Raw genomic sequence first — 21,980 nt, forward strand, 5'->3', positions numbered from 1 at the left:
CCTTATAGCTCTCCTTAGTGTACACAGGGGCATTCAAATGCTTTTGTGAACATTATTATCTTTGCTGTGCTTCCCAGCAATGCTGGGTGGAGACAGAGCAGATACTGCAGTCTCCATTTTACTGTTGACAATACTGAGCTTCAGACAGATGAAGTAAGTTTTCTTTCTCTTTTTCTTCTTTCTTTCTTTGATTTTTGTTGTTTTTGTTTAGAGACAGGGTCTTCCTCTGTCACCTAGGCTAGAGCACACTGCAGACTCCAACTCCCACTCAAGTGATCCTCCCACCTCAGCCTCCAGTGTAGCTGGGACTACAGGCAGGTGCCACCACGCCTGGCTAAATTTTTGTATTTTTTGTAGAGATGGGGTTTCACTATGTTGCCCAGGCTGGTCTCAAACTGCTGGGCTCAAGCTATCCTCCTGCCTCGGCCTCCCAAATTGCTGGGATTACAGTTGTGAGCCTCCAAAGCGCTAGCCTGAAGTTTTGTTAAGTTTCCAAGGCTGAAACCCACATGTTCTGGCTTCGCCTATAAAGAAATCAAAAAAGTAGACTATGTCATGTATTGGCAAAGTGGAACAAATGGTAAATGTGTGAAGAGTTGTAGACCTTCAATTATTAATAGCTACTATTGCGATAATGCCACCTGTTAGGTCGAGAGACGAGCACCTTACCTTAAGACGAGGACATCTGGTTGCCTATGAGAAGGGACAGGCACGGTATCAGGTGCTGAATTAATGTTTAATGAATGAGCAAGAAAAGACAGGAGACAGAATGAGCAACCTGAGAGAGGGCCTGGTACCCTGTAAGGCGTTTTGATTCAGCAGAGAGTAAGGAGAAGCCCGGTAACACACCAACACTAGGCCCAAGACACCTGGCTCACTGGTCAACTGCAAAAACTTTTAGACTCAGATTTTGTTTTTCTCAGTGACGAGGTCTTAATAAGGAACAACGATTCTGCCTCCCAGCAGCCCACTGCGGCTAATGCTGGTGGAAAACAGTTTCCTTTAGGCTTTGGGTTGCTCCTTTTCCTTTTTGCTTTCACAACCGAAATGCGTGCTCGGAGTGATCCAAGATATCTGGAGAATAGTGGCAGCTTGGAGGTGTTTAATCCCCGTAGATTCCAGACGGCAGAAAGGCGTCCCCGCCTGGTGCCCCGGGCGATCGCTCGCTCCGAGCAGCGTCGCCCAGCGGGCAGAGGCGGCGGGTGTGTTCCGGGCCTCCCTCCTTTACGCAGCACTCGGCGCCCGCAAGCTGCCACCTCCCGGGGCGGCCGGGGGAACTCGGCCGGCGCTGGGAGGCGGGGACCGCGGCCGCGAGGCGCCGCTATTGGCTGACCGGGCGGCGGAGGAGGGGCGGGGAGGCCGTGATTGGCGGGGGCCCGAGCTGAAGGGGGCGGGGCCGCTATTTCAGCGGAGTCCCTGTCGCGGCGCTGGCAGTTGGGCTGCTGGAGTGCGGCGCCACCGCGGAGGACAGGGGGAGCCGTCGGGCGGCGGGCGAGGGGGTAGCGGGGACGCGAGCGGCGGCCGCGGGGCGCAGGACAGGAGTCCGCAGAGCTGCAGCCTTCGAAGGCCAGCCCTCTCCGAGCCCGGGGCTGGGTCCCAGCCGTGACAAGGCGGTAGCCCCGCGCACACCAAAGAGGAGGCGGCTGTGGCGGCAGCGGCAGCCCTAGCCATGCTGTGCTATGTGACGAGGCCGGACGCGGTGCTGATGGAGGTGGAGGTGGAGGCAAAAGCCAACGGCGAGGACTGCCTCAACCAGGTGAGGGCGAGGGGCAGGAGGGGGTTCTGGCGGGTCCCGTGAGGCCGAGGGGCCTCACAGCGACGCCGGGCACACGGGCGCGCCGCCTACCAGGGGCTGGGCGGCACTGCGGCGGCGGCGGCGGCCGGGGGAAGCGCGTCCCCTCCTCTCCACGGGCATGGGGCGCGCGGTCTCCTCCTGGCGCGCCTGGGGTGCGCGGAGGACGTGCGCAGCGGGGGGCAGCAGGGATCCACCCCCCATCCCCCATCCCCCCAACCCTGCACTTTACCGGAAGAAGGCGGCCCCGCACACCTGCCGCAGGTATGTGCGTGATGCCGCCTGTCGGGTCCCCGCGGCGCCTGGCAGTACCATCCGCGTGCCAGGATGGGATGGAGTGGCTCGAAGCAGTCTCCGGCCCCAGGGGTCCTTGGCAGACAAGCCCGGCCCTTGTCTCACGCTGCTTCTCAGGCTGCTTCTCAAGTGCACCATTCACCTACATCTCCGGGTTTGCGGGGGCACGGGAGGACTAGCTTTGGGTCATCTACTGCTCAGTTGTTTTTAAGCATGTGTTGTTTCCTTAAGAGTGAGGGAGATCGGTGCCAACTAGTGCATAGGTGGTATAGCAGACGGCAAATGTGATCCCAGGGAAACGCTGTGCCCTCGACCCCTCTAGCTCTGAGATGTTTGGGAAACCGCTTTCGAAGCTTAGCTGACACTTGTGGCATGTTCCTTCAATGCGTTTGATTTTTGGAATCCAGATGGTTAAAATAGCCCAGATAATAAGTCGCCAGAAATCAGCTGTGCAGAGTATGCTGCTGGAGGGAATTCCGGTGATTGGAACAAGAAGGAAAATACCCTGTAGTTTCCCCTCCTCATCCTTTTGGAAGGCTGCTTTTGAGGACTCCTTTTTTTCTCTATTGCAACTGGTCATGCCCTAGATGTTAAAGGTAATTACGAGTCTCCGTATTACAGCTCGTGGTTTGGTAGCATTGGAGCCGTAGAACTTGGGTTTTTCCAGTTTAGATCAGGAATTATAACACCGTCGAACTTTGTGAAAAGTACCAGCAATCTCGGTCTCAGGGAGCCGTTGAGTTTGCTTTGACATGTACCATTTGCTCATCCAGGCTGCATTCCTTTTTGTTTTAGGTATGCAGGCGACTGGGAATCATAGAAGTTGATTATTTTGGACTGCAGTTTACGGGTAGCAAAGGTGAAAGTTTATGGCTAAACCTGAGAAACCGGATCTCCCAGCAGATGGATGGGCTAGCCCCTTACCGGCTTAAACTGAGAGTCAAGTTCTTCGTGGAGCCTCATCTCATCTTACAGGAGCAGACTAGGTAAAGTGAGCTAAAATAAACCAGTGTCAAATAGACCTTTGGTTCCCTTTAGAAGGGCCGCTGCATCTTCCCAGAGATACTCACAGGCAAGTTTGTTTTGATCCAGAGTTCCATCCATTGTCCATGGCAGTCCTTTTGTTGAGGTGAAGAGGGAGTTACCTACTTGGCCTGAGTGGATTTTCCAATCTTTCTTTTAGTTTTTCTTGTCTTTATAAACTTGATGGGTAAGCAGGATTGAATTCTTACAAACACTTAAGATAAGTGCTACCTGAGAAAAAAAGAAAGAAAGAAAAACCATCAACCAGACTGATTTCCTGATAGCAGCATCTTAGTGCCCGATAGTAACCTCTGCCTCAGCCGTGTTACTATAGGTCATTGTAGACTGTTCTAACAGAAAGCAGGAAACAGTTCCTCTTGGGTTACTTAAACTTGGTCAGTTTCTTCAGCCTAGTGTCAGATTACAGTGTGCAGCAGAGAGCACTGTCTGACTTCATGCAGAATTTTTAAAGTTTTTAACTTTCTTGAAAATGTAATTTCATTAACCCTTCTAAGGCTGCTGTAACTGAATTCCATCCCACAGACATGTTACACACGATTGGTGAGTTTAGATTGAAGTTCTCTCTCTACGTTGTAAAACACCACAGTCAGTGGTAGACAGCTGAAGCATGTGGTCTCATTTTTCAAACAAAATATGTTCCCCCTGGACTGACTCTAATACTTTTCTCAAAAATGAGCCAAACTAGGAAACTGATATGTAATATTTATTGCTGAAAGGCAAGAGACTTCGATCTTAATAGTGGCATATCAAAAAATTAAAAAGGAAAACACCTACTTTAAAGACATAGCCAACTTTGGATCTAAGTTTTAATGTTTTTCATAATTCTTTGGCTTAGAAATTTGCCATGCATGTGAAAAATGTGATTCTAAAAATTTTAGGCAATGATGAATGAGCATTATTCTTTAAGAGTTTTTTATGTGACATTTGCTTGTTTGTTTTACCAAAGAACTGATAGAAACTCATTTTGAAATGCTATTCAGGCCGGGCGCGGTGGCTCAAGCCTGTAATCCCAGCACTTTGGGAGGCCGAGGCGGGTGGATCACGAGGTCGAGAGATCGAGACCATCCTGGTCAACAAGGTGAAACCCCGTCTCTACTAAAAATACAAAAAGTTAGCTGAGCATGGTGGTGCGTGCCTGTAATCCCAGCTACTTAGGAGGCTGAGGCAGGAGAATTGCCTGAGCCCGGGAGGCGGAGGTTGCGGTGAGCTGAGATCACGCCATTGCACTCCAGCCTGGGTAACAAGAGCGAAACTCCGTCTCAAAAAAAAAAAAAAAAAAAAAAAAAAAAAAAAAAAAAGAAATGCTATTCATTTGAATTTGAAATCTCCACTTTGCCTTGTAATCGAGCTTTAAAGGTTGAGACAGATTCATGGAATTCTTGGTGCCCCTGAAAATATCTTGCAAAATGTTCAAGTGATTGCCTGCTTAAGGATGTTTTAGCTGTCTGCATTAATCAGAATAGGCCTTTTTAAATTATTATTTAAAGCTGATTTGTGGAAGCTTTTTGCTTCACTGTCATAACTTGTAGTCAAGTGCAAGAAAAGATATAACCCAGCATGTTGGAATTTTCATTGTGTAGTCCTATTATGATTTTGTAATTATTTCAAGGCCTCTAGATGCACCCCAGTTTTGATGGCACATATTTATTTTTTGAATCTTCAGAAGCTTGGAGTACCAAATAACTGCATTTAAACAATGGCTGCAATGATAATAGCATAATACTTTTAGTTTATGAATATATTCAGACTTTTTTTTTTGAGACACAGTCTTGCTGTCACCCAGGCTGGATGCAGTGGCAGTTTCTGCTCACTGCAACCTCTACCTCTCAGGTTCAAGCAGTTCTCCTGCCTCAGCCCCCTGAGTAGCTGGGATTTCAGTCACCCGCCACCACGCCTGACTAATTTTTGTAAGTAGAAATAGGGTTTCACCATATTGGCCAGGCTGGTCTCAAACTCTTGACCTTGTGACTACCCACCTCAGCCTCCCAAAGTGCTGGGATTATAGGTGTGAGCCACAGTGCCCAGTGTATTCAGACTTTATGATTGACTAGTAGATGATGTCTACCTGTGCTTTCCTGTAACTGGGTTAGTAACTATTATCAAATCAATTTTATTCATGTAAGAAATAGAGACATTTTATGAATTAGAACTGGAATCAAATTTCCTGTCTTGGTTTCTCCTTCATTGATTCAATTGACATGGACTCTCGAGATTCATAATAGCACTCAGAGAATATACATACCTAGTTCAACTAGGTAATTTTAATCCCTTTTTGAAGTTGTACTGAAAAGTTAGTGTGGCCTTAGGATTTAACTGCTTTTAATATATTGGTCAATTTTACTTGGTTTTGTGCGGTTGGCTGAAATACATAACAGCACTTAAGTTTTCATAACTAGGTAAAGTGATTTGTAATTAGCATTTGTACCTCTTAGTTAGGACATCAGAAGCTGAACTGGGTCTCATTACAATTAGCATTGTTCTTAAATGCCCGAAACTATAGAATAAAAATGCTTATGTTTATAAATGCTAGTAAATAAAGCTGGTTCATAAACTTCTTTGATGTTTATTTGTTGTAAAATACTTATATAAAGTGCCATGAATATACAGTAGGTCTGTTTATGTAGTGAGTAAATTTAGCTTTGACTATCCAGTTATGAGAGGTGATTTGTTTTTTACTCTTTTCTGAATCATGAGGGTGCATGCAGTATACAGAAAGCGTCTAGACAGTTTATTAAGTGGTGCTGAAATATCCTGGCAGAGTTGTCCTCTGGGGACAATCAAGGTAGCCAAGCTGGGGAGGGCAGTTAACATATGAGTTCATATCAGATTGGGGGGCCCTTGTGAGAATGATAGGCAGGAAGGCCTGTGTGTCATAGGACAGCCCCAAGGAACCAGGCAGATGCCCTGTATTGTAGTTCCAGCTCTGCCAGCAACTACCAGCCCTCCGCACTGCCACGGGCCCAGTTCTACCTCCTACTTGAAAGCCCCTGAAGAGATGGTTTCTAAATTTCTCCTAGCAGTAACTTTTTTCATTGCTTTTGTGTCCTCTTTATATTATTTTCCTTAATGTTTTCCTAAATATGTGTCTCTGAAAACAGAAAAAACACATTGTGTCTGCTTAGATTGGTAGGTAAAACTCTGATGTGGCCTAGTTTTAGATTTGGTTTTTCTATCCAGATTATGCTTTGCCCCTGAATATGAGCCTCAAATGGAAAAAGAGAGTCTTTTACTTTTCAGCTGGCATATTACAGAGTGGAGACAGCAGGTACTTTCAGCAGATGTTTGCCATGCTATGGATGAAAATGAATAGTGAAACAAATTAATGTATTCTGGAAGCAGATTGGAAATAATAATCATCTTGGAAATTCTTGCCTTTCAAAGGCTTTGAGTTAACTACAATTCCAACTGGATTTTGTCAACATTTCCAAAACCAGAGATTAGAGAAATATATGCTTCATCTTCACAATGGTAGTTATCCAACCACTGCCAATAAAATCTATATTTCTCCTGACTTAGCCATGATTTAGCAAAGTTCTGTAGTCTTTGCTAGGAGATGCTTTGCTTAGGTAAAACTCACCAACACATGGATTCTCTTTCCCAGAAAACAACCCCAGTCCAAGAGCTCTGTGCGTCTCAGACTAAGTGTTCACACAAATGGTTTAATCCTGGATGTTAAATTTCATCCAGATTTCATTGATGCCAGCAGTGATGAGTTTGACTCCCCTCTTGTTAAATGTGTCCTACCTTTGTGACTTCATCTCTATCCTCAGCCCTCAGGAAAGCCTTCTCTGGCTTGCTTGGGAGACTAAACTCTCCCAAGAAATCAAGCATCTTTCCTTTATAGCATTGAATGAGCTTATAATACTACTTATACTTATGTGACAATTTATTATCAGTCACTCTAATAACCTAAACTCTATTAAACAGGGAGATGATCAACATTGTATCCCCAGAGTCTGATAAGTGGCTGTTGCATATTATTGAATCATAGAATTAAGAACTTGGAAGTAAACAAAAATGGGGTTGACAGATACTACTAAGTTTTCCTAATAGATATTGAGGTGTTTTTCTTTGCTTCTACAAACTGAAAAGCTGAGAGTATCTAAAAAAAAATCTCACCACTAAAACAATGTTTTGAAGTGATTATTTTCTGTTTGAACTTAACTTAGAGCTTCTTCACATTCTTTCGCTTCCTTTCTTTCATCCCCTCTACCCCATCCCAGACCATGTGTTTATTGTAGCTACTAGTCCTTCCCTAAAAGAAACTACCACTTATCTGGGTCTTCTATGAAGGTCAGGTAGTTTTCAAGTTACAGCATCACTTTAACTGCAACCCATTTATAGTCCAAAGTACATATTAACAAGCTATTTCCCTGCCTTCCAACAAAAATCTCTTTTAGATATGTGGAAATCTAGGAAAGATAACATCATTGAAAACCACAGAGCAAATGCCACATGCAAACCATAGGCAGATGGTAATTCCAAGCCAATTCAGTACTCGGTCACATTGGTGCTAGCAATACCTGTAGATCATGTCCAAAGTCTTTCAAAACTGTCAGTGTTAGTAAAGATTTCTTACATAATTTACCTTTGTGTGAATCAGAGTGGCTAAGTTCTGTCTGGTGCTGTTGCAGTAGTAGTGATCTATTATAAAAGTGTCATTTATGTTCATCATACCAACCATATTCCTGAGAGTAGAAATATATATATAATTATATATGTGTGTATGTATTGTTCATATATATATGTATATCTATGTATGTATGTATTGTGTTTATGTATATGTGTGTGTATATAATATATGTGTGTGTATATAAGTGTGTGTGTGTGTGTGTGTGTGTGTGTGTGTGTGTATTTGCATACCCAAACCCAAAATAGGCCCTGTAAAGTAAAAAGGTTAAAAGCAGGAATGTAGTTATTTCCAAAGAAAGTACTAATTGAATTTTGAATTTCTGATTTAAATGTTTATTTTGCTAAGGCTATAGGATGTTTGTGTTATTACGTGTATTTATTTCAGCCAAGGAATGCCTGTCTGGGTACCTTCATGCCCTTTTGGAATTTCTGGTATTTATATATTTGTATGAAATATTCAAAGGTTTTTTAAATGTCATTTAAAATTAAATGTGGGCATTTAGAAGGCACCTAGGGTCAGACTCAGGGTGACCAGTGTTGAGCAGCTGCAGGGACACTGGGTATATTTCCTCTGAATGGTGTCCCAGTGTGACCTGCTCCCAGCCCTCTTCTGTATCAGCCTCAGGACCTAGCAAGTAACTCAGGATGTGAAGGCAGTTAAAAAGGTGATGAGGGCCCAGCACAGTGGCTGATGCCTGTAATCCCAGCACTTTGGGAGGCCAATGAAGGCGGATCACGAGGTCAAGAGATCGAGACCATCCTGGCCAACATGGTGAAAATACTTTACTCTACTAAAATACAAAAATTAGCTGGGCATGGTGGGGCGCACCTATAGTCCCAGCTGCTTGGGAGGCTGAAAAAGGAGAATTGCTTGAACTCAGGAGGCAGAGGTTGCGGTGAGCCGAGATCGTGCCACTGCACTCCAATCTGGCACCTGGCAACAGAGCAAGATTGCCTGAAAAAAAAAAAAAAAAAAAAGATGATGAGGTCTGAAAATTCCCTGCCTCCTGGAATAAATGTATCAAAAAGCACTCCTGGCTAATCTAGATTGTAGAGAAAGAGATTGTAGTTAACAGTTTTAGATTTTGGGACTGCCTAAATTGGTGTTTGCCTAGGATGGGTATCTACTGTGAGTGAATAAGCACATTTTTTAGAAGTGCAGATTTTCTGCTTTCAGTTAGTAGTGTTCTTCTGGTGTGGGTCGTGATCACTTTTGAGGTGGGAAATTTTCCCAGCTGCTACCCTCCACATCTTTTAACTGCTTTAGGGCACGAGGAGCACTTTCATCAGTGATTCTCATTTTGTACTTTGGGCTTTGAAAAGGATCTCCTTAAGCCTACGTAGAGGCCTAACTTGGTCATTATTTGGCTGTGACAAGTTTCTCAGTGCAAGCCGTCCATGAAGGAGATAAAATGTGGTGGTTCATGTTATATATGGCTAGTTATTTGAATCCTTGACCCTAAGGGATTTTTACTAGTATTACTTTCTTAACTTCCTATGAAGATTTTCAAACAGACAGGAAAATTGGAGATTTTTACAGGGAATATATATATATATATATATATATATGAATATATATATATATATATGAATATATATATATATATATATATATAAAATATACACACACATACATACTATATACACACACACTATATATATTCTACTAGTGTATGTATACTATATGCTCTATAGTATATATACTAAATATATACTATAGATACTAAATTCTATTAATAGTTTACTTGCTTTATTACATATTCATTCATTTATCAGTCCTCTACCTACCCATCAATCAGTCTTAGTTTTTAGATGCATTTCAAAATAAGTTGTATATAAGTATGTTTCCCCTCTAAATACTTCAGCATGCATAACATTAACTAAGACTCAATGTTTACAGTTTTTTCTTTTGGTGTAAAATTTACATAAATCCTAATTATACCATTTAATCATTTTTGACAAATGGCTGTGCTTGTTTAAATAAAAGCACTATCAAAATTTAGAACAGGATCATCACTCCAGAAAGTTCCCTCAAGCCCTTCTGCAGTCAATCCCTCCCCTTCTCCCCCACCCCTGCCCATCGCACGCCATACCTCTGTCCTGTGTTCTTCCACCAGAGATTAGCTATGCCTGTTCAACTTTATCTGTATGGAATCTTGTAGTATGTACTCTTTGATGTCTGGCTTCTTTTGTTCATCACAGATGTCTGAGACCCATCCATATTGTCGTATGTGCCAGTGGTTGGTTCTTTTATATTGCTGGATAGTATTCCATTGAATGACTCCAAAGTTTGTTCAGCCATTCTCCTATTAATGAACACCTGTTTTCCAGCTATTATGAATAAAGCTTCCGTAAACATTTTAGTATATACCTTTTTTGGGGGGTAGAAACATGTTTTCATTTCTCTTGAATAAATAAATATCTAAGAATGGAATAGCTGGGTCATAGAGTAAGTAATTATTACATTTTATAACTAACTGCCAGACCTTTTCCCAAAGCTATTTGGCAATTGTGCTATTCCATACTCCCAGCAAGAATGTAAGAAGCTAGTTCCTCCACATCGCTGCCAACTTTCTGGTGGGTGTGTAGTGGTCAAATGTTGTGGTTTTAATTTGCATTTCTCTGACAGTTAATAATGTTAAACACCTGTTCATGTGTTTATTGGCCTTTCATGTATCTTTTTCAAAGTAGCTATTCAAGTCATTTACTCATTTTTGTTGTTTGCCTTTATTTTTGAGTTGTACAAATTCTTTATACACCCTAGATACCAGTCCTTTGTCAGATATATGTTTTGTAAATATATTCCCTCTGGTGGCTTACCTGTTTTTCTGATGCCTCTTATGAGTAGAAGTTTTTAATTTTGGTGAAGCCTCATTTATCCGTTTTCTTCTTCTGTGGTTTTTTGCTGTGTCCTGAGAACCCTTTGCTACCTGGACGTCATGAAAATAACTCTGACGTTTAGTTGTTAAACTGTTAGAATTTTTGCTTTTACATTTAGCCCCATGATCCATCTTGAACTGATTTTTGTTTTACTGGAATTAAAGATACAAAACAGAAAACTCTCATAGCAATCCTGTTTTGATTTGATAGTTTTTAAATATAACTTTGCAGTCAAAGTTTGATTTAAAATAAAACTGTGGCTAAGTGACTCCTTGGACTGAAGCGGGCTTACTGATGATCACAGTGTGGTCTGACCAGGTGAGAGCGGAGCCAGCCATTACTTACTATGGCTAGAGTCAGTCACGGCTTTCCAGGAGAAATACAGTTCAATTATCGGTTATTGAGAGTTTGAAAAAATAGCTACTTAGCTGTTTTAAAGATGAGGTTAGTTCTTAAATTTTGAGTTTAGTAATGGATCTGGATATAGTTATTTTACATTTGTCATTAAAAGCTCTTCAAAATGGTATAACTGGTGAGGTCACTGGAGGGCAGTAACTGAGAGGAACCCTCTGTGATGAGCAGATCAACAACTTCCAACTGGTTTGCAGAAAGGTCTGCTTTGATTCCCAGATGGTTGCTTTATGAGACAAGCCAGTGTTTAGAGGAAAGTTCTCTGATTACAACTCTTAAAAGATAAATGATCTAACTTCATTCCTTAACACTGTAAGGAGTTAATTTTTAAAAGAGAAGAAATTTAAAGTACTTTGAAAGAAAAAAATATACTAAGAATATGATTCATTTTAAAAATTAAAATTTGGCATATCTTTATATTCACTTTATTTTTTTTTAAATCTTCCATAATGCTCAGTAAGTGTGAATTCATTTGTGCCCATGGTGCTAGGACATGAGTTAGCCAGAATGTTACATCTTGGGCCCCAAAATGTGATCCATGTATTGAAAATATCAGTTTTCTTAGTAACTGGGTAACAAAGAAGAATCATGAATTAGAAGGTGTAACCCAAAGAATGTTTAAAACGTGCAGTTTGAGCTTATTTATGCCTATAGAACATATTCACGGACATTTGCTTATGACAAAGAAAATTGTTTTTTTCCAAAGACTTTCTTTTGGTTGTTGATTCTAGGATGTAGTCTATAATGAATTGATCTTTAGTGCAGAAGAATTCACGGCAGGCATGACTTCTCTGACCGCATCTGCTTCTTTTGATATTATTGGTAACCTTTCACCTACTTTACAAAAAAAAAGGAGAGGCAAAACCGAGGAGCCAGATAGTTATAATCCAGATGGCTAGAGGAGAAAATACTTGATTCAAAACCACACACAAATATTGAGCCATCATTGAAGTTCTTGTTGGAAACGTGTCTCTGAGCTCTGCTATCCTCTGTCTTGGAAAGAACCTGTTAGAGTGCCGACCTTTGCTGCCAGTGCCCCGTTGTACTGTTCTCCAGAAGAAACTTGTCACCCAAAAGCCACACTGTGGCTGGAGTTACGTTGACTGGATGTGTTCCTTTGTTCTAAAAGGCTGTAAGTCCATCTAAAAAGGCTCTCTCAGACATGTTTACCCTATAACCCCAGCTTAGGGCTGGGCACAGAGGCAATGCAAGACAAATATTTATTGACTTGAAATGAAAAGATTGCTTTCTAGCCATGAAACTGCAAAGTGCAGGAAGGGCCTGTCAGAAAACTGATGTTGACAGTAAAGAGAAGGATTTTTCATGTTTACCAGGCACCCTCTGCAGTCCAGGCCAGAATGTAGAGTATGTCAAAAAGGTCAATCATCCCCCTTGCCCGACCTTTTCTTAAACTCTAGCCCATATGCTGAGAAGGATCAGTGGTACTCTCAGGCTGTCTGCCACCTGTTTACATTTTGTTACTGCTTCTTTGCCTTTGATTTTGGCTGCTGTCTCTCCAGAAGCGTAGGCATGGGTAGGGTGGAAAAAGATATGGAATTGATTCAAAACTCTTCTTTTGCAGGCTATACTTACTCTTTAATAAAGCAGGAACTAGTCTCTAACTTTAGACTTGGAAAATAAGTTCAAAGCCACTTATACATAAGCAGTAATTAAACTAAGAATACTCAGTTTGTTGTGGCAATATTCTTAAAGTCTTTCAGAACAATTTCTTCTTTAATGTAAGCAGAGATGCAGATTTTAGTTTCCTAACAGTACCTCCTCACCCCGGTTGAATACAGAGATGGCTACCTTCACCAAGATGAAGTTTATCAAATGGTCATCTAAGAAGCCTTTTGAGGCCTGCAGCAGTGCCGTTACACCATGGCTTGCTGAGAAGGCTAGATCACAGTCCTCAGGTAGCTATTTTACAGCAAATTATTTTCATGGTGATTTCTTTGCCCCAGCGGGGGCTCCCTTCTCAGGTTAGCAGTATGTCAGAAATACTTTAAAGATTAGCAGATGTTTGGGTTAATAAAAACCGTGTTTATCTTCTTTCAGGCTATTACACATTCTTACTGTGGTTTCTTTACAGGGGCTTTGAAAAAAGGGAAAACTGCAGTATTTGGCAGAGTTTCATCATTTTAAATATTTCTTTATTATTATAGAATGCACAAAACATTGAATTTAAACACTTATTAGTGAAAATAAGATTAATGGCTCTTGTCAGCGGACATTTTAGACTCTCAGTATGGCACTTCCTTAGATTTATAGCCTCACTGTCTCCTCCTTAGCCAATTCTTACCTTGTTCATGTTCCTCTACCTGGAATGTCAGACACAGATTTATTATTAAACAGAAGCGGTGTTGAGGACGTCGCACCTGGCCAAAGTCATAACTCCTGTGTTAATGGGAGGAATATTGTGGCAATTGCATGTTTGAGAGGTTATCACAAGTCATCAAAGGAAGGTTAAAACTTCGCATTCACGAGACACACATGTTAAAACTGAGGCCAATCTGTGCACAGGTTCAGATGCTCTTCGGAGTTTTGGGCAGTGTGACTGTATCTGAATTTTACAGAAGTTTTTAAGTGTAACATACCTTTCAGTAAATGTAGAATATAGTATTGTATACAACTAGGACAGGCTCAAGCAGGTTGAAACTAAGGTTGGAATGTACACTATTCACAGATTGTATGTAGTTTTATGTACATTTTTGGAGCTCTCTGATATTTGAGGCACTTAATAAGTCATATATAATATGCACATTATGTCAAATACTGTAGTAGAGGAATAGGGGATTTGCATGTGATATAGACCAAAGGGTATCCAAGCAGAAGGAGAGAAAGAATGGCCATCAGGACAGAGCGGGCAGCAAGACCAGAGACACTGTGGCATGAACCTGCTTCCTGGATTTTCCAGAGAGAGGAATTGTTCCCTCTCCTGGGGCATAGCAGCTGCAGGGAATGACAGCAGACGTGGCTGGAAAGCTGGGGCCAGATGGTGGAGACTCCTCCGATCCACACTGACAGTGTGCTCCCTTGGCAAGCCATATAGATCCCTTGAAGGATTCTGAGCAGAGAAATGACAAGTTTATGCTAGAAGCAAGCAGCATGGAAGGTGGACTGCTGGCATGGAGTCTGGAGGAGGAGAGCAGCTCAGAGAATAGTGTACATTCTTGCTTCAAGTAGTGTACAAATGGGAAGACAGAACTAGATTTAAATAGTTTTCAGAGACAAGAAAGTCAAGTGAAATAGGACAGAGTCAAAAGTCAGTCTATAGTCTCCATTGGGAGAAAAAGGGCTTGGGGAAGAATATATGGAGTTTAATTTCAAATGAGCCAAAACTGAGGTACTGAAGAACATCCAGGTGGTAAAGCCTATAGGAGATTGGACATTTTTCATGTGATTCTTAAGAGAAAAGCTGGCACTGAGACTAGAGATTGGGATATCATTTGAATAAAGCCGAGAATTTTGTCTTTATATAGAGAGTTCCTTAAGATTCTATCAGAATCCATGTCAAGATACAATTTTTCTGATTAAAATAATTTCTTTTAAAACATTATAAGGCCAGGCATTGTGGCTCACTCCTATAATCTCAGCACTCTGGGAGGCTGGGGTGGGTGGATCACGAGGTCAGGAGTTGAAGACCACCCTGACCAACATGGTGAAACCCCGTCTCTACTAAAAATACAAAGATTAGCCAGGTGTGGTGGCACGTGCCTATAATCCCAGCTACTCAGGAGGCTGAGGCAGGAGAATCTCTTGAATCTGGGAGGCGGCGGCTGCAGTGAGCTGAGCTCCAGCCTGGATGACAAAGTGAGACCCTGTCTCAAAAAAAAAAAATTATAATGCAGAAGCTTATGTATAATTATTTTATGTTTTATAGCCTTAATATTACAAACTTGTCTTGAGTAAGTTTATTTTGTGTGGGTCACAACTTTTATTCCACAGGAACTCAGTTCTTAACTTTGATTTTGTCTTAATACTGATGATTTTTTAGAAGAGTTCTTTAATATTAAGCATTTTCAGTGTGACTTTTAAAATTGCTCTCCTTAAAAGTGACTGTGAAATTGTTAAGCAGGTTGAGTTTGATGTCAGGTTATCCGCAAGCATAAGCTCATTCTCACCTTGCTTTGCAGGCATATCTTTTTCTTGCACATCAAGGAGGCCCTCTTGGCAGGCCACCTCTTGTGCTCCCCAGAGCAGGCAGTGGAACTCAGTGCCCTCCTGGCCCAGACCAAATTTGGAGACTACAACCAGAACACTGCCAAGTATAACTATGAGGAGCTGTGTGCCAAGGAGCTCTCCTGTGCCACCTTGAACAGGTGAGGCTGCCATCAGGGTTACTGCTTATATCCACAGAGCTATCAAATGTATAAGCATTTCCAGAAGAAGATAAATCTGTGATACATACACATAATTAGTAACGTTAAGACTAGGCCATTGCCCAATGTCACCGCTAATTTTGAAAAAATTTGTTAGCCTTTTATTTGAAAAATATATAAATACAATATGAAATGCTGTAGGATAAGAATATTTTTAAAACCTCTGCCTTTAAGTACAAATCTCCTAAAATAAAGTCTATTATGTGTATTGGTGTTTTCTTCATCCCAGCAAGAATTAAACCAGGAGATCTAATGCAGGCATTTTAGTTATCTATTCCTGCATAAGTTACCCCGGAACATAGTGGCTTAAAGCAACAAAAATTGTCTCACCGTCTTGTAGGTCAGGAATCTGGCCGTGTCTTAGCTGGGTCCTCTGGCTCTTGAGACTGTAGCCAAGCTGCAGGTGGAACTCAGTCTCATCTGAAAGCTCAACTGAGGGTTGCCTCCATGCCAGGTTGACTTCTGTGGTTTGTTGGTCATCCTCCTTCCCTGGCCACAGGGGCCTCAGGGCTCAACTTTATACTTATAAAGTATATGTGGACAAATGTATGAGACTTTCCAACATATACATTTGACTTATGTATATTTTTAGAGGCTTTCCATAGTTCTTCCAATTCATCACCCATCCAGCATGCCCAAAGCGTTTTTACCAAATATTTAATGGTTGAGATCTCAGTGTCTTAGACGTTCTTTACAGTAAGTTTGTCAAATAAATGAAACATCAGTCATGCATAAGTTTTAAGTTGTTGTGATTCATCGGTGTTAGTGAATTTCACTAGTGAAGACTACATAGGTTTATGTCTAAAGTTAATATCTGTGTAATTAATTCTCTGTCCTTTTGGTGTCCTCCAGCATTGTTGCAAAACATAAGGACTTGGAGGGGACCAGCCAGGCTTCAGCTGAGTACCAGGTTTTGCAGATTGTGTCAGCAATGGAAAACTATGGCATAGAATGGCATTCCGTGCGGGATAGCGAAGGGCAGAAACTGCTCATTGGGGTTGGACCTGAAGGAATCTCAATTTGTAAAGATGACTTTAGCCCAATTAATAGGTAAGCCAAGACTTACTTGGTTTTGACCTAGGCATGTGTATACTTCTGTAGCTCTCAACATAATAGAAAGTAGGAAGGGATTTACTCAACAGTCAGCTCTTAGGAATAACAGGTTTCATTTTGATATATACATTAATTTTATCCAGGCCTGAATAACCATTTTAAATGTTAATTCAAGGCGTACAATGTGGCAGAGTTAACATTTTCCAAATAATAACCCATTTACTGCCATAAAAAACTTGTTTTCATCTCTAGACATGCATGTGGGCACATGCAACACTTGTTCCCGCACTTCCCGCCACATATGGCCAACTGCTTTCCACTGCACCTTTATGACCAGGCAGCATCATGGTGATGGGCTAGCCCTAGAAGAGGTGTCTTGATTTTTCTGCTGGGTCATGAGCAAACGGGGATCCCACAACGGCACACACATGGTGAAGAGTTACTCCTTCTAGATCTGCTTTCTTTTCTCTTCTTGTCTCTTAGGATAGCTTATCCTGTGGTGCAGATGGCCACCCAGTCAGGAAAGAATGTATACTTGACAGTCACCAAGGAGTCTGGGAACAGCATCGTGCTCTTGTTTAAAATGATCAGCACCAGGGCAGCCAGCGGACTGTACCGAGCAATCACAGAGACACACGCGTTCTACAGGCATGTATCCCGTGTGCTTGGTCACCTCAGCACCGCAGCTCTAAGGTTTTTAGGTGACAGCCAGGTTTCTACGGTTCCTTGAATCGTTGTGTCAATGAGTCTAGTACAGACTTTAAGATATTCTGGGAATTTTGTTTCTGTAGTAGCAGTGAGGTCCTTATTAATGTAGTCTTGTTTTACCCACAGAAAGTGCATGTGTGTGAGCCACACAAAGACATTCTCTGTTTACCTCCTACCGTATGTTCTTATGCCATTGATCCAGAAACAAACTGTGTTAGGAGTTTTCTATGCATATTTGATCAATACGACAACCCTAAGAGGTTAAGTATTATTACCCTAATGAAGATGAGGGAACTGGGAGGATAAATATTTGCTTTGTCTAGAACTCAGTTCAAAGCCAAGTTTGACCACCCTAAAGGTAACCCTGAGTGGTTGGGCCTGCTCTGCTGCCCAGGAGAAGGATAGCACAGGTCAACTTTTCATTCTGGCAGAGCTGCTATCCTGAGTTCTCACTGCGTATGAAAGGATTTTTTAATAATTGATTCCCTCATTTCAGAAGGTACTTTGAAGCCAAGTTGTGATTGGACTCAGGTATTCAGACAATTAAAGCTAAGAAATTTAAGTTGTAGGCAACTTGAAACCTTTTTATGTTAAAGCAGATGCGCAAATCGTAGAACAAGAATGGAAAATTTGGAGAGATTTCTAACGTAAAAGCCAAGACTTCAAAGCAGGTGTCCTTTTTCTTCCATAAGCAACTTGACTCTGTAGCTTCTGTCCGAGGGAGGAGCTACATGCTCACTGCCCTCTGTATTTACAGCTGCTTTAACAAAGCCGTGACGTTAGGAGCTGTTAGAGAAACAGAGGGGTAGTCACTGAGATATTTACCATACGTAAAACTGGAAGGACTTACTTTCACACATGCAGCCAAGAATATGGAACATCTGCTGACATTTCTGTTCTTATTGACAACAGTGGATTAGAGGACTGCTGGGCTCTTCGGTGTTAAAGTAGATGTTCAATCTTGCCTCGCAGGTGTGACACGGTGACCAGCGCCGTCATGATGCAGTATAGTCGTGACTTGAAGGGCCACTTGGCATCTCTGTTTTTGAATGAAAACATTAACCTTGGCAAGAAGTATGTCTTTGACATTAAAAGAACATCAAAGGAGGTGTATGACCATGCCAGGAGGGCTCTGTACAATGCTGGTGTTGTGGACCTCGTTTCAAGAAGCAACCAGAGCCCTTCAAGCTCGCCCCTCAAGTCCTCAGAAAGCAGCATGAACTGCAGCAGCTGTGAGGGCCTCAGCTGCCAGCAGACCCGGGCGCTGCAGGAGAAGCTGCGCAAGCTGAAGGAAGCCATGCTGTGCATGGTATGCTGCGAGGAGGAGATCAACTCCACCTTCTGTCCCTGCGGCCACACCGTGTGCTGCGAGAGCTGCGCCGCCCAGCTGCAGGTACGGGAGTCAGCTGCCTGCTTTGCTTTTGCCTGCAGCCTCACCTGTCCCTCCTCTTAATGGGGAGTAGGTGCCAGGTACTGGCTCGCTCATGCACAGACAGGAATGCCCATCTTCACCCGGAAAGGGGCTTTGTATTTGGTGACTTAAAAGATACTGCCCTTTATAAACATTTTAGATTAGCGTACTATTTTCAACAACATAATTACTCCAAATTACATCTTTTTTTCCAAGTTCTGGAAATGAGGCTCAGATTCCTGGGTAACATATCTAGTTAGCAGCCAACCCGAGGACTAGAATCCAGGCTCCTGAGACCTAGCCCATGCCTGCTTCCTCCATTTCAAGTTACCTCCCATTTTCTCACACTTAGGAGGATGGTCTTTATTACTTAAAACATTTGGGAAAGAATACTTCTCAATTATCCATAGATGGGTTGTTGACTCTGGTATTGCTGATTAATTTCCTTTTATGACTGCATATGCCTCAAGGGCGTATGGGTTGCCTATTATTTAATAGCAAGTCAAACTAATTTTAATATTAACAACAAAGAAAAAGCGGAACTCACATAGAGTTTTCTTTCCCTTTCTTGCATGAAGAGGAATTTTTAATTTCCTCATATACTAGTTTTTTCAATTGGTTTTTATTTCTCAGAAGTGTTTGCAAAATGTCACTATGGTTTTATGTACAACTGGTCCTAAGTAATACTTAGTCTTTCAGAAGCTGTTAATTTCAGAGCTAGTAAAACCAAACACCGCCTGTGTCCTCTCTGCAGAGGCAGTCATGGGCTTGTCTTTTCCTGCCCACCTATTCCGGCTCTCATCCCTAAGTCTCTCCTGAGGGCTGATGATGAGCCCGGACTTTCTGAGAAGCCAGCCAGGAATGTGGGGCTGCCACCTATGGCTAGGAGCAGAGCCACCCTCCCTGGCCATGCGGGCATCAGCCCAGAAATGTTGGCCTGAGTCAATCAGCTGAGCTAAGGACACACAATTTCAACAAGGGTCTCCTGCATTGCTGCCTGAAGGGTTATAATCTACTCACATAGAGACCACATTCTGCACAGAAAGACATCTTCGGTAATTGCTTTACTTAGTGTGACTTATTTAGGGTTTGACTAAAAGTGTGATTGATTTCCTTCAGTTTATACAATTTCATAATATTTATTTTTAAGCCCTTGTAAAGTATAAACTTTCAAACTTGTGAGACAGGAAAGATCTCTACCAATTGAAAGCCAGAAATCACTGTGATCACAATTTATTTAGAACACAAAATGCACTAGAGACCCGGGTGTGCGCAGAGACACAAGCCCCCCACCAAGGCTTTCATGCTAACAGAGCCTGTTGGCTTTTCTTTTCCAGTCATGTCCCGTCTGCAGGTCGCGTGTGGAGCACGTCCAGCACGTCTATCTGCCAACCCACACCAGTCTTCTCAATCTGACTGTAATCTAATCTGTTGTGCTTTTATTGGACTTGCCATGTTTCCATGAACTGCACTATTATAAATTATAAAAATGATAGATTGTGGCGAAAGTAATTACTCCACCACCCATCTGCCACACGATGTTTAAAAAAAAAAAAAAAGGAAGAAAAATAACACAGCTACTCCTCACTGCAAAAACATATCCATGTGTAGAATCAACAACTCCAGTGGTGGGGACCAGGAGGAGCTCTGGGACGCGGACACGTTCCTTGGATATTGATTTTTTTATGATCAAGTAAAGGAATAGGTAAAGTCTTTGATGTCAGTGAAGTGGCAACATAGCCAAAAAAAAGTTGGGTACCTTTTAGGAAATGATGTATCCCGAGGTAAGTTTCCTACCGGCAGCAGATTTTGTAAGAATTATATTTAAGAATTTGGTTCTTTTTATACGGTCGTGGAGCTCCAAACATTTTTAATAGGAAAATTTTTCTTAAATCATTGTCATTTTGATGTCATTCTGTCTTTATAACTTGATCAAGAATGATTGAAATGCAAAAAGATGTAAAAATCAGTTCTCAGAGGCTGAGGCAGGAGAATCGCTTGAACCTGGGAGGCAGAGGTTACAGTGAGCCGAGATCTCACCATTGCACTCCAGCCTGGGAGAAAGGGCCAGATTCCATCTCAAAAAGAAAAAAAAAAAAAAAAAATCAATTCTGTGACTATTAAAAAGTTGACAATGTTGTCATATTTAAACCAGTCTGGCTAGTAAAAAGCAGCTCACTCAATATGGTGGCTCCCTATTCCTTTTCACTCCCCCATCACAACCCCCACCCAAGACTTTCGATTATAAAATGCTACCAATTTGGTTATAAGATTACCGTGGAGTAGTCAAGGTCTCCCTGGACCTTCTGAGCTGGTGGAATATTTGATTTCAGACTGAAAACAGAGAGCAGTCTCCTTGGGAAGAGAAAGCAGAGCTCGCTGAGTGAGAGACGGAGCCTCATGGTGTGCAACTGAGGGTGGTTAACTCATCACTTCTCCCAGGCACTCCATCCCAGCTTCACCCATTGGTGTCGCTTCACTGGAACTGTCAAGCCCTTTACAGCCTTACCAGAAGTATTTAGGTATTGTGTCCTTTTCTGTGTTTCTTGGGTTTTGTTGTGTTTGTTTAAAGTAACTGCTTAAGTATTAACTTTGGGCTGTCCCCTCTGTATGTTTTGGAGAGGCTTTGGTTCTTTTTGCTTCTGTGTTCTTAAACATGTTTTCCACTCCCACGTGGGCATTTTGGAAGCTGGTCAGCTAGCAGGTTTTCTGGGCTGTCGGGAGACCTAGATGACCTTATCGGGTGCAATACTAGCTAAGGTAAAGCTAGAAACCTACACTGTCACTTTACTGAGATTTCTGAGTATACTTTTCATATTGCCTTAATGTAGCAGTAATGTGTTTATGCATTTGTTTCTTTGCACAGACATTTTGTCAAATATTAAAACTCTACTTTTTTATGGCACATATTAGCATATAAGCCTTTATTCCAAGAGGTATTTATTTTTTCACTTGTAAAAAAATGTTTCCACGTAAAGAACTCTGTTATATCCTAGAGGACTCTGTCTTTTATATTCAGGATAATAAAGACTTTAAAGCAAACATGGATGTGTGTATTGTCATCATTATTGTCATTTAATTCATTAAGCTAATTTTCTTTCATTTCAAAGAAATAAGCAAGGGATAACGTCACAGTTGGTATCAAATTTGCTCCTACCTGGAATTTTTTTTTTTTTTTAATAATTTCAGTGCTCTACAAATTCAGAGAAATTTCTCTAGTAGCAAACTAGAGAAATAATCCTTGAAAATATAGTCTTTTTTTTTTTTTCAAGAAAATTTGAAAACATTTAGGGTATTGGTTCTAACTGAGATCACTTCACCTAGTCTCTTATCTATGTTTTGGGGTGGTAGGATTGGAATATAGGGGATGTGG

At 41.8% G+C, this 21,980-nt stretch overlaps 1 protein-coding gene across 1 annotated transcript; it reads left to right on the top strand.

Annotated features, from left to right (window-relative positions):
* Positions 1-1,428: 1,428 nt before the first annotated feature.
* On the top strand, positions 1,429-21,649 carry MYLIP (myosin regulatory light chain interacting protein). The gene is made up of 7 exons (XM_003927328.4): positions 1,429-1,756; positions 2,882-3,072; positions 15,190-15,375; positions 16,288-16,485; positions 16,972-17,136; positions 18,169-18,589; positions 19,945-21,649. Exons 1-7 carry the CDS (start codon positions 1,670-1,672, stop codon positions 20,032-20,034), a joined length of 1,338 nt encoding a protein of 445 aa, XP_003927377.1. The 5' UTR covers positions 1,429-1,669; the 3' UTR covers positions 20,035-21,649.
* Positions 21,650-21,980: the final 331 nt, after the last annotated feature.

The sequence above is a fragment of the Saimiri boliviensis genome, chromosome 4, assembly GCF_048565385.1.
Source record: "Saimiri boliviensis isolate mSaiBol1 chromosome 4, mSaiBol1.pri, whole genome shotgun sequence".
Classification (NCBI taxonomy): domain Eukaryota; kingdom Metazoa; phylum Chordata; class Mammalia; order Primates; family Cebidae; genus Saimiri; species Saimiri boliviensis.